The sequence below is a fragment of the Odontesthes bonariensis genome, chromosome 23 (assembly GCF_027942865.1).
Source record: "Odontesthes bonariensis isolate fOdoBon6 chromosome 23, fOdoBon6.hap1, whole genome shotgun sequence".
NCBI lineage: Eukaryota > Metazoa > Chordata > Actinopteri > Atheriniformes > Atherinopsidae > Odontesthes > Odontesthes bonariensis.
This window is the reverse complement of record NC_134528.1, coordinates 19,203,872-19,219,849: the sequence shown is the minus strand read 5'-3', so window position 1 is coordinate 19,219,849 and position 15,978 is coordinate 19,203,872. Positions and strand designations below refer to the sequence as shown.

The window sequence follows — 15,978 nt, the reverse complement described above, 5'->3', positions numbered from 1 at the left end:
AATGTAAACTGTGCAGACCGAGCAGTAAACACCGTAACATGTGCGGCTATCGCTAGGTGGCTGGACGCATTGATACCAAGGGAGGCAAAAATAGCGCCAAGCGATGTGAGGTCTGACTTTTTCCTGGACAACGATTTTGTGATGCAACTGTATCACTCTTTTGAACGCATATTGTTTTGAGAAGCAAGACGCTTTATTTTTGTGTCCCCAGCCAACTAGCCGGACTACCTTCATCAACTCCAAAACTCAGCTGGAACTCGGCTCACAGGACGCAGCAGGGGGTAAGTCAATGTTCATAAATGATGTTGCTAATATGGGATGTCATACAGCTTCATGTCAAAAGAGGCGAACTATCCCTTTAAGTTCATGCACAAGATGGCGGCAAAACACCCGTTTTTTCATTTGGCCTTTATCGTTTGGGACAATTGGGAGCAATTGCAGTATTTTTTTTGTGCGTTTGACATTAAATGTTGAAACTAAACAAAAGTCGTTATATTAAAAAGGTTTATTTGTCCACATTCAAACAGTTCATCACAACTCAGAGAAATATCAGCTACAATATAGGCCTGCTCTACAGGATCAATATATTAATGTTAAACAAAAAAAACAAAACAAAACAAAAACAAAAAAACTCCTTTTCACCCATGTACCGAATAAAAAAAAACCACTGAAGGGAGAGAAGCTTTACAAAAAGCTGTAAAACCAACAGCAATGACTCAAGAACCTTTCAGACTCCGGTAAAGTTCTTCAACATCTCCTCTTGAAGATTTCGTTTACTCCATGACGAGGCCTGACCCATGTCCTGGAAACTGGCTGCACCAGTTACAGCATCTTGAAGGAAGGAAGTAACCAACATTTGTCTCGATTGTTGGCAACAGCATCACTGACATCTAAACACTTTAACACAGCTCATACATAACAACAATCACTTTCAGTGTACACTTTGTGGGGTTCTGTTGCATTTCAAGTTTCAGTATGTATAGATGATCCCAGTCAAACCTTTGACTGCTTTTATACGTTTACATCCGTTTCAGCAATTGTTCCCCAACTGAACTCGCCCCATCACTGTGGAACAATTTCTTTAAGGCGATAGTCATTTCAAATACTCATGAACTAACCCCTGCAGTAGCATGCGCCCGCTACCTTTAAAGCACAGTGTGGCACGCTGTTGCATAGATCTAATAATAACCCAGCCTCTAAACATTCAGAGAGCATTGCACCGATACCGAAAAAGTGCAAGAAACGAAACAGCGAGGCAGGCTCTATGGGTTTTTCAGCAGGAGACAAGCAATCTGTCTGGAGAGATTGACAGCGAACGGCAGCTTCTTAAACTTCTGACAGCATACGTGCGGTCAAGTCTAAAAATCGGGCAATGCCCACTTTGGCCAGAAAAGATTAACGGAAGAGCCCTGTCAAATAAAGTCGACAGCTCAATTCTTCTAGATATGAAGGATTTTCTTTGGTGGTGAGCAGTTGGAAAGTGATAACTAGTGTTCAAACTTTGGTTTTAAAGTCCAAAGACAAAAAAAAAAAACTAAACTGAGGAAGCACAGAAGTTACAGATGGGTTTTCAGCTGAAGCGGAGTCGATTGAAGGCCTCTAGGATGTCATCATTGGTTTCTGAAACCCCGCCAGCGCCGATACGGAGTATTTTGCAAAAAGGGACGTCCTGCTTCAGCTTATGCTTGCTGAGGACCACAGTGCCTTCAGCTCCGTCCTCTTCAGGACCCATCAGCAGGAGGTAGGCAGCGTGGCGTCCGCGCTCCATGAGTGTGGCTAAGATAAAAAAAAAAAAAATTTTTTTAAAAAACACACAAACACGGTCACCAAAATACCTGAGAGGTGCGTTTCACCGCACCTCGAATCAGTAGGTAGCATGTTGCCATTTAAATCAGAAAGGCGTTAAAATACAAGAGCAAAGAGCACCTCTGAATGTTACAATGTGGTCCATCACGTTGGGGGACTCGAGGAGAACTTTAGAATGGAGAGGATGCAGCATGTAAGCGCGCCGATCGTTGGTTAACAATTCCTGAAAAAAGAAACGTTCGAGAAGCCAAAAAAAAAACAACATGTTTTGTTTGTGAATCTCTGAGTAACCAAACAGTTGAATGCATCATGATGAAAGCAGTGTGCTTACGGATGAATTGGATTCTGAACGCATCGAGCCCCAAAACATGAAGACCGAGAAGTAGTTGGAGGTGTGTACTGAGGCGGGTCTCGGGGAGTTGGCAGCAGCCAAAAGGTTGACATCCCACAGCTCGCCACCAGACTTCCCATCCAGGATGAGTATCTACGTTGACGACAGACAGCGGTACTGTTAATGCGCGGTCTCAATTCCTCAGCGTATGAGGCACAGAAAGTGTACTTACCCTCTTTGTGTTGTTGCCTACGTCCTCCTCGACCACAACATCAATGACATCATCATTGTTAAAGTAGCCAAAAGACGGCTGGCTGAAAGAATAATGGAGGAAATAGTATGACTGTTATATTTACTGTGTACTCCCAAGGCTTTTACAGGATTGATGATCAACATGAATCATAAATAATCACCTAACTGAGTCATTAGGACGTATGGAAAGAGAAAAGAGAGGCTGGCATCATAGCAACAAACTCATTCTCCACAACTGTTATTACAAGTCGTTATATATTAACATGATGTACAGTTTTATATTAATTTTAGAGCAACAAATTTACTGTTTTTTTCCCCCCCAATTAATCATTTTGTGTCTGAAACCTTTAAAACGACCTAAAACTATATTTCAGATAAATATCAAGAAAAGCCACGAATATTTACATTTTAGAAACCCGAGCAGAATGTTTTGGAGCTTTTGAAATAAAACCAACCAAGTTAAAATCCTTTCAGATTGAGCTTGTGTTTATCAGCTTGTGCCCCTTCCCTGTCGGGGATGGCCTCAACAGCAAACCTTCCTTTCACTGCAACAGCTGCCACAAGGTGATGCAAACTTCTCGTCCGACTAAATAGTGCAACCAGCGAAGAGGCAACACACCAGTGCACACATTCATTCTTCTAATATCTGCAATTGAGCATGTGAAAGACTTTAAAAACGGACCAAGTTACCTGAGGACTGAGCTGGTGTTGACTCTCCACCGAAGCTGCAACTTTTTTCCATCAACCAACGCCACCCCTGTCCCAGTCACAAGCAGCAGGTCGGACGAATCGTCCGTTTCTTTGGTTCTCAACACACTCGCTGCCTCAGACCTATGGAGTAAGAACAAATGTTTGCGTATAGCCTCAAAAGGCTCCGGCTAAAGCCGCAGTGACGGCAAGCTGAAATGCTGCGAGTGATAACGGAGGGGGTCAGTGAAGGCTGCTTCTTACTCGTAGATGGGGACGAGGCCAGTTTCAGCGCTGGCGTTTTTCTCCAGGTTTTTGTCAGTCTTGAGGCCCGCGTTCATCCCGGCTTTGGCCTCGGCAGCAATCTTCCACAGTGCCAGTCCATACACGCCAGTGTCTGTGAGTGAGTTCACACTTATTCACTACTGCCACCGGATGTCAAATATCCAAGTGTACACATACGCAGTTTTCCGTACTGGTGGTATCAGCCCTGGGTAACCAAAACCAAAGCTGGCACAATAAATAAGTGGCTATGGCCTCACTTTGAATAAGACAATGCCACGTAAACATCTTTGTCTGACTACTTTGGCCAAAAAAAAAGGTGCGCTGAACTTATTTGCATTACGTACACACCATAATCCCAATATCATGTCTTGGCTGAACCGGAAGGCTGCATACTTTTGGGGCGAGGAAGACGCCATGTTTTCAGGGATATGGATGCAATTGGCTTTGGAGGACCTGTCCCTGTGCTGTGATTGTAAATCTTCCACTTCACATGTTTAACTGCACATCTGCAGCACTTTTTTTTATTTTTATTTTTTTATTTTCTCTTTACTGTAACAACTTATTTCAGACACGTACCTTTTTGCAGAAGTATGTAGTACGAACCCTCTTTAGTGCGATGGAGAAGATGGCCGCTCGTCTCCATTGAATCAAGAATCACAGTGGAGCCAATCTGGACACCCGTCCGCCCTGAGAGCAACACCAGCTGAGTCTGCAGATGACATCAGCGACGCCGATATTGTTTTTAATGGATTCTGATTTGCTTCGACAGAAAGATGATTTCACTGCCACTTCCCATCATTTGTATACAGTATAACCAGGGGCGGAGCAAAAATACTCGATTATCTAACAATTAAGAGTCGTAACATACAGCATACATTAGTTGCACTACAAGATTGAAAAAAGCAAGGCAGGAAATAAATCTTTTTACAAACTCAAGGAATGAAATTACTGGAGCTCACCTGTGTGTTGTTAGATGCCACCAGAACCACATCCCTGACCTTGTCCCCATCCAGATCTGGGACGCTAAGCACAGGCAACGAGCTCTGCAGAACGTTAGGCTTCGGTTGCTGCCAAACCACATCACCTGACATCAAACACATCAACCAACAGCTTTTTATTCGGTTTGACAGGATTTATAAAACACAGCCTTCTTATTCCTTGATTCCGTGGTTCTTTACACAATTTACAGTGCTCAACTGCTTCTCCATTTGTTAAGATAAAACTTTCTCATCTTTTATGAATACGTATATAATACACAACAAGGAGACGGGCAATGAGTCACTAACCCGTGTATTTGTCAATGGCTGTGATGTTGTCAGCGTGGGACAGCAGACAGTGCCAGGCTCTCTCCGTGTCCTTGTCCATCCCACACTGGGCCCAGTAAAACTTGGGATCCAGCGGCCTCTCCCACAGAGTCTCTCCATCTGTGCCATCCACTGCTACCATAATCACACATGGTGACGACAGACCTGGAAAACACACGGTGTTCATCTGAATTACACCTGAACAGCACAGTCACTTCGTAGCCAGTCAAACTCGAGTCTTTTTCATTTCATGAAGATGACAAACGCTTTATACCTTGGTCAGCACATGATTTGTTCTGCGTGCCCATTGTGTTTTCGAGGACAAACAGGACATCCCTCACCTTGTCATCGCTTGCATGCTCAACTGCAAGGAAGTTATAGGTTGCTGCGCAGAGGAAATGAGAAGGTGGTAGTTAGTCTCACAGTTTGGATTCTCACAAGAGGTGAAAAGCGCACACATGGATACACACCTGCTTCAGAGAAAGTCTTGTTCCAGGTAACAAGATACTGTGGTCTTACAGGACAGGGGATGATGAAAGAGAAGGCAAACACTACAATGAGGCACAGGAACACGGACAGAAAGAAGACTGCGGTTCTCCAGTGGGTCAGTTTGGCAAAACCCAAGCCTTCATTACAAGACTTCTTCTTCAGTTCTGTTGCTGACGGTGCTGTCAGAGTTTCTACCCCCTCGTCTCCACTCTTGAGGGGGTCGCCCTCAGTGGTATGGTCTGTGGTCTCCATTGCTGCCTTTTCAATGCATTACTGGCCCACAGATCTGCTTGAAAGAGGAGAGGAGACTAGAGCAAAACCATGCCTTGACATTATGTTAACTCAAAATCCAGTTAATTGATTAGAGTGAATGCTACCGCTGTGGCACACGGCCTAGTCCCAGTGTGAAGGGGATTACAGATCTACATGCGTGAAAATATCAAGACAAAACAGACAGAGTGAAAAAAGATAAATGCGGAGGCAGCAGCCTGACAGTCGAGATAGTTCTGCTGTATCACCCTTTGTGGATCTGCGTCTATTCAGACGGACCAGCAATGACTCCAGAGATTTCTCAACTACCCCTACACACCCACACACACAAAACCAACACTGGGAGGGGGGCGAATCTCGTGACATCCTTGCTAAGGTTAACACACCCTGTTAATTGCTCTATAATCCCAAGAGTTAAAACGTGTAAAATGATAAAGATATTAACAATAGACGGTGTCACCAAGACATAGCAAACAAATCCAAGGTCAAAATCACGTCAATTCCTCAAACTGTCTCATCTTGATCGGAAAGAGATCTTGTTAGCTAGATTGGGCAAGAAAAGTTTGAGAACTGGTTGTGCTAATCAGCTAACTTGTTGAGCAAAAACAGGACTATGGGTCACGTTTCCGTAAGATATACCCACCATCTGTGTGAAAAAAAAAAATATATATATATATACACATACATACATTTACGCAAACCGGAGAAGTTTTTCCTTACTTTGCTGTTGTTCCCTGCGGTCATTGGTGTGGCTGATAACAAGCAGCAGCAGGCCTGACAGACAAACTTGAGTTCTTCTTCTTCTTCTTCTTCTTCTGTTTAATGGCGGGTCATATCTTTTCGACATATACCGCCACCTACTGAACTACTTCACAGGAGTGTGTAATAAGGACATAGCCTATGACATTTCATTTCAAATCAACAAAGTAAACTAAAACAAAACCAAATAAACAGAAATAAAATTAAAAATAAAACATTATTAAATTCTTTTCAATAAACCTGTATCATTTAGATACATAAGTAAATATCTGATTCTTATTTCTTTCATTTCTTGTTCCTGCAATACATTGTTAATTTCGTTTTCTGCCTCAAGGTTTTTCCATATCTGTCTGGATTGATCAAACTTTTTACATTTAAATAAAACATGTGCGACATCTTCTAACACTTGACATTCTGAGCACATGCCATTACTTTTCCCTATCAAATATAAACTAGCGTTAAGGCCTGTATGACCCAATCTCAGTCTGGTAAATGCGACTTCTTCCTGTCTGTTAAGACCCAATGATGTAATTCTTTTCCCTCCTATACTTCTCTGGTTCTGATGGTAGTGTCTGGCATTACTCTCTGCTTCCCATTCATCTTGCCATCTTTTCATAATTTTTGCTTGGATAAATGCTTTAATATCACCTTTGCCCATTGGAACTTGAATCGTAACTTGCTCTGATTCCATTGCCTTTTTAGCTAGTTTGTCAGCCATTTCGTTTCCCATAATGCCATAATGGCCTGGAATCCAACAAAACTGAATTATTAATCCTAGGTTAGAAATATTTAATAACAGGTGCTTCACTTCTAATATCAGATCCTCACGTGTTGTGTTTCCTGTTATGAAACTTTGTAGTGCTGCCATAGAGTCAGTACAGATAATTGTTCTAAGAGGCTTGATCTCTTCCACCCATCGTAGGGCTGTTATTATTGCAGTCATTTCTATAGAGTATATTGATAGGAAGTCACTCACTCTGTATTTGTATCTCTTATCAAATTCTGGGATGTAAATACCAATACCACACCGACCATTGAAGTCTTTTAGATCCATCTGTAAATATTTTCATATATCCATAATAATTATTCAAATAGTTTAAGCAAGCATTAGTAAAACTTTGTTTGATACTATGTTCTCTTTTTTCTGCCAATAAATCAATGTTTACTATTGGATCAGGGAGCACCCACGGAGGAATACAACTTAAAGCTAATGCTGGTCCACATTTTATCTCTTTTAGACCATAATTATTAACTAATTTATCAATATTTCAACCAAACCCATTGGACTTTTTAGAATATTCCCAACAATCATTAAATACAGAGAGAGATGGGTTGTTAGAACTTCCCTTCAGCCTGACCCAGTAGGTTAATGACAATTTATCATATCTGAACTTAATAGGAGGTTCCTTGGCTTCTACTAATAAAGCACTTGTAGGAGTTGTTGAATAGGCACCTAGGGCAATCCTTAGAGCCCTAAATTGCATTCTTTCAATTTTTTTAAGGGAAGACTTACATGCTGAGCTATATATTATACAACCATACTCAATATTTGATCTGATCAGTGCTATATATATGTCAATCAAAGATTGCCTGTCAGTTCCCCAGTTATGTCCAGTGACCATCCTCATAAGATTAATTACCTTTTTACATTTGGTTTCAATATATTTGATATGATATTTCCATGTGAGTTTGGAGTCCAACCACATTCCCAGATACTTAAATTTTTCCCTTCTCTCAAGTTGCTGATTATATAGCATAAGTTTGTGGGTTTCATGAACTTTCTTCCTGGTAAAATACACAACCTGGGATTTTTGTACAGAAAATTTAAAACCCCAATCCACTCCCCATTGCTCAAGTATATTAATATCCTTTTGCATCTTGCCATTAACATATGTGATGTTGCGCCCTCTTCTCCAGATGACAGCATCATCTGCATATAATAAACCTTCATTATTTTCTCCCAGTTTCTCGTATATGTCATTAATCATTATATTGAACAAGATCGGACTAATAACACTTCCTTGAGGAATACCATTTTCTACAATAAATTCATCGGATAGTGTATCACCTACTTTGATCCATATGGACCGTTGAGAAAGGAAGTTAAGTATATAGTTATACATTTTCCCATGAATTCCTAATTTTTCTAGCTTGATCAAAAGACCTTCTCTCCACATAGTATCATAAGCTTTCTCAATATCCAGAAACACTGCAACCATCACTTCTTTCATTACTAATGACTTTTCAATTTCATTGCATACTTTTACCAAAGCATCAGTTGTTGACTTGCACTTCCTAAATCCTGTTTGATATCCTTTAAGAGGGTTGGTGTATTCTAAGAAATAATTTAGACGTGTTACTAAAAGTTTTTCCATTAGTTTGCCAAGATGTGAAGTGAGTGCAATAGGTCTATAATTTCCTGGGTCACTTGAGTCTTTCCCTGGTTTAGGGAATGGAAGGATTCTCGCCCATTTCCATATATATGGTAATTTCCCTTCATTCCATACTTTGTTAAAAAGATTAAGTATTTTTTCTAAAATATTGTTCGGTAATTTCCTGAACATAACATAACATAAGTTATCATTCCCTGGAGCAGAGTATGCAGTATTATTTAATGCCCTTTTAAGTTTGGTCATATTAAACTCTGAATCCATAAAAGACATATTTGATTCTTTGGTGTATAAGATATTCCGGTTTACTTTCATTACTTCTTCTTTCCGTTTTTTATATCGTTCCTCAAGATGGTTACCCTTGTGTATATCTGCAAAACCTTTAGCCAGCATATTGGCTTTATCAATATCTGAAATGGCTTGAATCCCATCTTTGATTAAAACAGGGATATGAGGAGGTTTATATTTTCCTATCATCTTCTTTATCATCATCCAAACTTCATTCAAAGTTGTTTCTCTACCTATTGAAGAACAAAATTGTCTCCATGATTCCCTCTTAGTCTCTTTAATTATTTTCCGAGCTACAGCCTTCTTCCCTTGATAACTAATAAGATTGTCCATCGTAAGTGTTCTACGTAGTATTTTAAAGGCTCTATTCCTATCCTTGATGGCTTTAGAGCACTTATCGTTCCACCATGGAACATTAATTTGTTTCTTTTGATTTTGATTAATAGGAATACTTTGACTAGCAGCAGAAAATATAAACGCACTGACATTTCCATTCATTTCATCAACTGTTTGTTCATTATTAATGGATAGATTTCCACTCCCTTCACATATTTCTACATATTTCTCCCCAAACTTGAGTTGCGTAAACAAATCACTAAAAACCACACTAGGTAGGCGTTATTTAAACCCTGAATTTATCTGACAGGTAGTCCTGGCTTAAATATTTGTAAACTTAACCCTCAAACCAAACAACTAACTCTTAACGTTAACATAATTTAACCTCATCCAAAATGTATAATATCGTTACAGGTGATACCAGTGTCAGACAGGCTATCAAAATAATTCAGCCTGAGAGGCTACGTTTGGGGAAACTGTTAAGGAAATAAGGATCGTATTCAGTGCGCTGTGGTTGGTCGAGCGACTTGTCCTCGAGCATTACGATTGGTTGATTGCAGATATGGAGCAGCTCTATCGGAACTGAACTTCCTTATTCGCTCCGTCGTCATTTCCTTAATTTGAGACGGAAACTGGCGAGCTTACGAAGTAGAGGAAAGCTTCGAGGGGTGATGGTTGGATGAATAAAATATTCGAGTAACCCTGCTAACTGAGGAACTGTTGTCAGCTGCTTGATTTCTGTATAGAAATATCATCGGAACATCCACGATAATGTCTGCCCAAGCTCAAATGAGAGCTTTGCTCGACCAGCTAATGGGAACAGCAAGGGATGGTGAGTTGCCTTAGCATGCTAACTGAGCTAGCTAGCTAGCCAAGATGGAGGCTCTGCTGAGGCTGGCTTGTGTTGGCGTGTGATGGACAGACCTGCATGAATGGATATACCGCAGAGGGCTGCTTAAATTACAGTAACGTTAGGTCCAAGGCGTCCGAAAAAAAAACTGTTCCTATGTTGTATTTACATGGGTTTAGTTTTGTCTTTCTATTTTTTTTTTAGCCTTTAAGCTAAGTTAGCTACTGCTCGGGTCATGTTTATTGTGAAGTTACGGAACCGTCAGGCGCCATGACGCCGAACGCTGGACCATATCCAAGTTATCCCTGGTGTTGACCCCTTGTTAAAAAGTTAAGTGATAAACATTCTTAGTCTTTACGTCTGTAAATAAATGGACGTACATTTCTGACGTTGCCTCTTGTACCTGTTAATTGCAAGGTTAACAGGTTGCTTATAAACACTTACTGAATGGATAAGTTGAGTAAAATGTTCAGAATCAAGTTTGTGCTGTAGTCTAACTCACAAACACAGGTGTAATCATCTGACAAACTAAAGTTTTGGAGTATATACATACGATGTTTTTATAAAGTATTGAGTACAATAGTATGTAACAAGGCTCTATTGCGTTGTATAGATTAAAATCGTGTCAAATTGATAGCGTTTGTTGCCGGAAACCAACGTGTTGCAGTCCATTGATCCATGTGTATACAGGCTTTAATGTGTGAAACAGATTAAGGCCCGATTACTGCTAGTAGAAAATGGCAGTTAAATGCAGTCCTGCCGTTGATTAGGTAATAGGTTAAGTCGGTCAGTATTTTGAATATTATTACAGCCCCATGGATCAGCTTTTACCAAGCTGATAATGCAATCTCTGCAGTAAGAGTGAATTTGTGTTGTGAGTTTGTGGGTGTATGTGTGATGATATCAAATTCTTCCCATACATTTGTTGCATACAAACTGAACAATTGTGGCCCCTTTATTTTATTCATTAAGGTTCAGTGTATCATTGCCAGCCTACATCAATCTGCAAAGGAGTTGCAGAAAAGCCTCATGTTCATCGAGCCGTGAGTCACACATAATTTTTAAAGCTGTTATGATTAATATCCAAACAATATGTTTGCCTACCGGAAAGTTATTTGTAGATATGATTTATTTTAATCATACAAAAACATAAGTTGGTAATTCCTCAGTGGCACACAAGTACATAGGAATTTACTTGACTTGCAACTTGGAGTAGTGATGCACAGCTTGAGCTAAGACGTCTTGTCGCGTTTTGTCCCAGCGAGCAATTCTCAGTTTGTTACACGTAGTGCAGTCCATTACACGTCTGTTTTTCAGAAAGCAGTCTGTTGCAGTCCACACAAAAAAAAACTTTGAAAAACATAATTTACAATCTGACTTTGTGTATGACTCCCAACTTCTTACTACAGGTATGGGCAAGAAAACTGTTTCCATTTATACTTTTCTACAGCGGGTTTAAAATTCTGCAGCTGAGGTCTTGAAGATGCAGAAGGGTACAGTATGTGGTGCAGATCACAGTGTGTATAAACCACTTTTTTCCCTTGGATTTTTTTCCATTTGTTTTGAATTTTCATTCAATGTTTCATACTTATATAGGATTTGAATGGAACATTCACACGACAGCTTTACATGTGGCGTCAGTCTCAACAAGTATCTTTCCTGCATAGTCAGTTTCAGTGCAGTGAAATGTCAGCAAATACAAGATAGTTCTTTTGACACTAGTTACTTGAAGCTCCAGTCATGTTGTTATTTTAGCATTGTGTTACACCCTTACTAGCACAATCCTTTGATCCTCCGCATTAAATTGTGGAGATTGAGCCTTATAGTAAGTTAAATGGTGTTCTTAAAGTTCCGTGTTTTTATTGAGGCTTGGGTAAGGTAAGCAGAAAAAAACAAGTACCATATACACGTAAAACCACATTTACTTTTACTTCAACTTCACACAGAAATAGACGAGCAACAGCCCAGCAGAAGCACTGTTCTCCTTTTGTTTGTCACCAATACTATTTGTTTAGAAATGGTAATAAAAGTTTCGTCTGTGATATCAAAATTGGTTTTTCATTCTTTTAGATGGGCAAAAAGTCATTGAATTAAATTACGTTGACACATATGACACATGAATGCTTTGCATTTACAGTAATGTGTATGAAAGCACTGGATACCTCGCCCCTGCTATCAAGTATGTGAGATCTTCCTCATTGTTGTTATTTTGGACTGTTTCAGGGGATGAGACGCGGCAGAGGGTGAAGTTCACCGACGAGCGAGTCTGCAAAAGTCACCTTCTCAACTGCTGTCCACATGACATCCTGTCTGGAACTGTAAGTGGGCCATTGAAAATGGTTTCAATCTGTCCTCTGGTGCTGTTTAAATGCTATAAAGACATAACACATTTGATTCTGAAGAACATATCACCACTACAATAGTGAGAAAAAGCAAAAATATCTGCTTCTAGTAACTTCAACCTGTGCAAAATAATTCACTTCTGTTTTTATGATAGCGTATGGACCTGGGGGAGTGTACAAAGATCCATGACCTGGCACTTCGGGCAGATTATGAAATCGCTTCCAAGGAAAGAGATCTTTTCTTTGAGCTTGATGTGAGTGATATCCCTCGATAGATATTGTGTTTGCTGGGTGTAGACTTGTTAGGTAATTTAATTAAAAAGCAGGTTTACTCGAGTAAGATGAAGGTGTGGATCGCTTTGCAAGAGAAATGAGCATTAAATTGTTTTTAAGTCTAAACAGTTGGACTGTTACTTCAGCATGTATCTTTTTATTTATTTATTTATTTTTTTTAACTTAAAGCTCAAGAATGAAAATGGAGATTTGATCCATCTTAGCTCTGGTTTTGAAGTTTTCTACTTGGTCAGATTTGCAAGTCTTTGGGTATTAACTCATTTTCTCTCATCTGAAGGCTGTGGATCACCTGGAGTCATTCATTGCTGACTGTGACCGAAGGACAGAACTAGCCAAGAAGCGTCTGGCTGAGACCCAAGAAGAGATCAGTGCTGAGGTTGCAGCAAAGGTAAATGACACAAGATCTCAAGAAGCTCAAGGTTTTTTTTTTTTGTTTTTTTTTTAATGCAGTGTTAATTTTTCCCTGTTTTCCATCTCTTCATGTAACCTGACCTAAGCTGTGATGGTTTGACTGTTATAGGCAGAGAAGGTGCATGAGTTGAATGAGGAAATCGGAAAGCTCCTGGCCAAGGCTGAGCAGCTCGGAGCTGAAGGCAACGTGGATGAAGCTCAGAAGGTCCTGCAGGAAGTGGAGAAGGTCCGCACCAGGAAGAAGGATGCGGAGGTTAGTAATGAGTGCTTTGAAGCAACTTAAAAGCTCAGTGGTACGTGTTTTTGTTCCTTCTGTTATTCCTTTGATCCTTCAATGCCTCTCTTTCTCTTTTGTTACCCTTCTTGTTCCGCCTCAGGAAGAATACAGAAACTCCATGCCAGCCTCCAGCTTTCAGCAGCAGAAGCTCCGGGTGTGTGAGGTGTGCTCTGCTTATCTAGGACTCCATGACAACGACCGTCGTCTGGCTGACCATTTTGGTGGGAAGCTTCACCTGGGGTTCATCCAGATCAGAGAGAAACTGGACCAACTAAAGGTATGTAGCAGCCTGCAGCACCACGCGTGCTGTCAACAAAAAACAAAAGACAGGTGATTGACTGTTTTCAAATTTTGTTTCACCAATAAGTAGAGTCCGTTTTCATTTTTAATAATCAGAAAACTGTGGTCGACAAGCAAGAGAAGAGGAACCAGGAGCGCTTAAAGAGACGAGAAGAGAGGGAGAAAGAGGAAAAGATGAAGAGAAAGTGAGGACAGACTTATAAATCCTGGTGGCATTAGTGGAGGTTCAGTGTACATTTTATCATTTAATCTCATTTTTGTTCTGTTGTTTTTGTAGGACCAGATCACGGAGCAGAGAGCATAGAAGGTAAGGCAGAGAACTTACCCATCTGTTTAAATTGTATTGGTCACACCAGTTTCACACTAATTGGGAGGGAAAAAATTTTTTAAATGTGCAGTGAGATCGATTTTTAGATTTAAGGTCGTCTCTGGTGCTTTTATCAGGTCCCGTTCACGTGACCGCAGAAGGAGGCGCTCGCGTTCGACATCCCGAGACAAGCGGCGCTCTCGTTCACGCTCCAGGGAGAAGAGGAGGCGGCATCGCAGCCGGTCCCGCTCACGCAGCCGTGGACACCGTCACAGCCATAGCCACGAGCAGAGCTCAAGACACAAGTAAGTACACAAACACGCACATTTCCTCCCAACTCTTACTTTAACTTCCTCAAAGCTGCTCCAGTTAATTTCTTGCGAGCTGGTTTAAAGATATTTTTCAGAGGAAATGTTTAAGCCGCCTCGTTAAGATTGATTCTGTCTGTTATGACCAGGTTGATTTTTCTATCCAAAGCGAGCAGATCAACATCTACACGTTTGGGTGTTGATTACCTGTTGCTTCATAGAGCAAACTGACATCAGTCATCATGTTACCAGCGTTACCTGCACACAGATGCAAGATATTTGGCTGTTACCCAACGAACCTCCTTTTTGTGACTCCCTGAGTTCATAATGTGTTTTTATGTCGCAGGTCGTCCAGGGACCGAGAGCGCTCGTCCAGAGACCGATCACGGGAGCGAGACAGGATGAACGGCAGGTCGGACTCCCGCCGAGCAGACGACAGGGACATGGGGGACTTCTAAAGACCAAACACCATCCACTATGACACACAGTTTCTTCCCGTCTTTCACCTGTGTGTCCATTTATATTGCCCTCTTGTTAAACACTGTCCCTGCCTTGACACTTGTGTTCTCCAGCCTTTCTTTGCTTTAGTTGTCATTGCGACCGACCGTCATATCAACTGTAATATGGAATCACTTTTCTAGTATCAAAATACACAAGATTACTTCTGGATTTGAGAGGCTGGTTATTGATCAGTAGTGGAGTGTATATCGAAATAACCGCATCTGTAGTTTGGTGGCTGTCTGTATCCAATCCATCCCTCGTCTTGTTCTCCAACACCTTTCTAAAATCAGTCAAATGGGGAAAAACAAACACAAAGTGGTCTACTGGACTGGAGCATATAATGTAACTGATCAGTAATCTTTTATTATGAGCCGATGGTCTTTTTTTTTTTTTTTTTTTTTTTAAGAGAAAACAAAGAAGAAGAAAAAAAAGAAGGAATTGTGTAAATGTTTTGGCCATCAGATTGTAGCGGTCTGAAAAGCCTTGTCCTGTCGAGTAGTTTTTGTTCCCCTCTCCTTAAAGTTTTTTTTTTTTTTTGTAATGACAACATGCAGTTTCTCGAATGTCTGTCCACGTAAACGTCTCCATCGCTACGTTATGAAAGCCCACTTGAATTTTCAAATTAAAACCCACAAAGGTTTGAAAGTTGCTCGTGTTCTAATCTGACTTCGATCTCCACTTTTTTTTTCTCTTTTTCCCCGTTTGTATTTTTCTTTTGAAATAAATCAACAAATGTAAGTTTAATTTTATGCTTCCAGTAGTGAAGGTTGTGAGTTTGGTCAGTTTCAGTAAAGGTTTGTTTTGAATTGTATTTGTGGCAAGTTTCTTGTTTTTATAAGTTCTCTCAGTCTTGATTTATTTTTATTGAGCAGGAAGTTAAAATAATGTCTCCAGAATTAGTGTTGGCGTGTGAGGCGGTAGGTGCAGAAGTGAGACATTTGGGAAATCCAGTGCTAAAACTGCACAGATGCGCGACTAAAGTCACGTGTGAAAATTCTGGTCCAACGTGGACCTAATTACTTGTGACTAGAATTGTAATTGAATGCAAACAGATTTGAATGGATGCACTGCTTGACCTAACGTGTGGAGCCATTTCTTCTGCTGGAATTCTTTCTTTAAAGTCTCAATTAAAACAAAACAAAAAAGTTTGTCTGCTGACTTTTTTTCTTTTTTACAGTGTGTTAGTCATGG

At 40.4% G+C, this 15,978-nt stretch overlaps 2 protein-coding genes across 6 annotated transcripts; one reads left to right on the top strand and one right to left on the bottom strand.

Moving 5' to 3' along the window:
• Positions 1-490: 490 nt before the first annotated feature.
• fam234a (family with sequence similarity 234 member A) lies at positions 491-6,247 on the bottom strand. 2 transcript variants are annotated; one of them, XM_075457829.1, is made up of 12 exons: positions 6,145-6,247; positions 5,136-5,440; positions 4,940-5,050; positions 4,648-4,830; positions 4,321-4,445; positions 3,938-4,070; positions 3,341-3,473; positions 3,080-3,220; positions 2,370-2,451; positions 2,138-2,290; positions 1,927-2,029; positions 491-1,776 (listed from the first exon to the last, which is right to left on the bottom strand). In XM_075457829.1, the coding sequence occupies exons 2-12, from the start codon at positions 5,404-5,406 to the stop codon at positions 1,571-1,573; spliced, it is 1,641 nt and encodes a 546-aa protein (XP_075313944.1). In that variant the 5' UTR covers positions 5,407-5,440; positions 6,145-6,247; the 3' UTR covers positions 491-1,570. The 2 variants fall into 2 exon arrangements, with proteins under 2 accessions (XP_075313944.1, XP_075313945.1); XM_075457830.1 differs by having other exon boundaries at positions 5,136-5,443; positions 6,145-6,242.
• A 3,569-nt stretch (positions 6,248-9,816) lies between these two features.
• luc7l (LUC7-like (S. cerevisiae)) lies at positions 9,817-15,935 on the top strand. 4 transcript variants are annotated; one of them, XM_075458084.1, is made up of 11 exons: positions 9,947-10,029; positions 11,020-11,090; positions 12,271-12,365; positions 12,545-12,643; positions 12,961-13,071; positions 13,204-13,347; positions 13,472-13,648; positions 13,768-13,856; positions 13,949-13,978; positions 14,116-14,283; positions 14,633-15,935. In XM_075458084.1, the coding sequence occupies exons 4-11, from the start codon at positions 12,548-12,550 to the stop codon at positions 14,742-14,744; spliced, it is 927 nt and encodes a 308-aa protein (XP_075314199.1). In that variant the 5' UTR covers positions 9,947-10,029; positions 11,020-11,090; positions 12,271-12,365; positions 12,545-12,547; the 3' UTR covers positions 14,745-15,935. The 4 variants fall into 4 exon arrangements, with proteins under 4 accessions (XP_075314198.1, XP_075314199.1, XP_075314196.1 ...); XM_075458083.1 differs by lacking the exon at positions 11,020-11,090 and having other exon boundaries at positions 9,817-10,029; XM_075458081.1 differs by having other exon boundaries at positions 10,002-10,029; positions 11,020-12,365.
• The last annotated feature ends 43 nt before the right edge of the window (positions 15,936-15,978 follow it).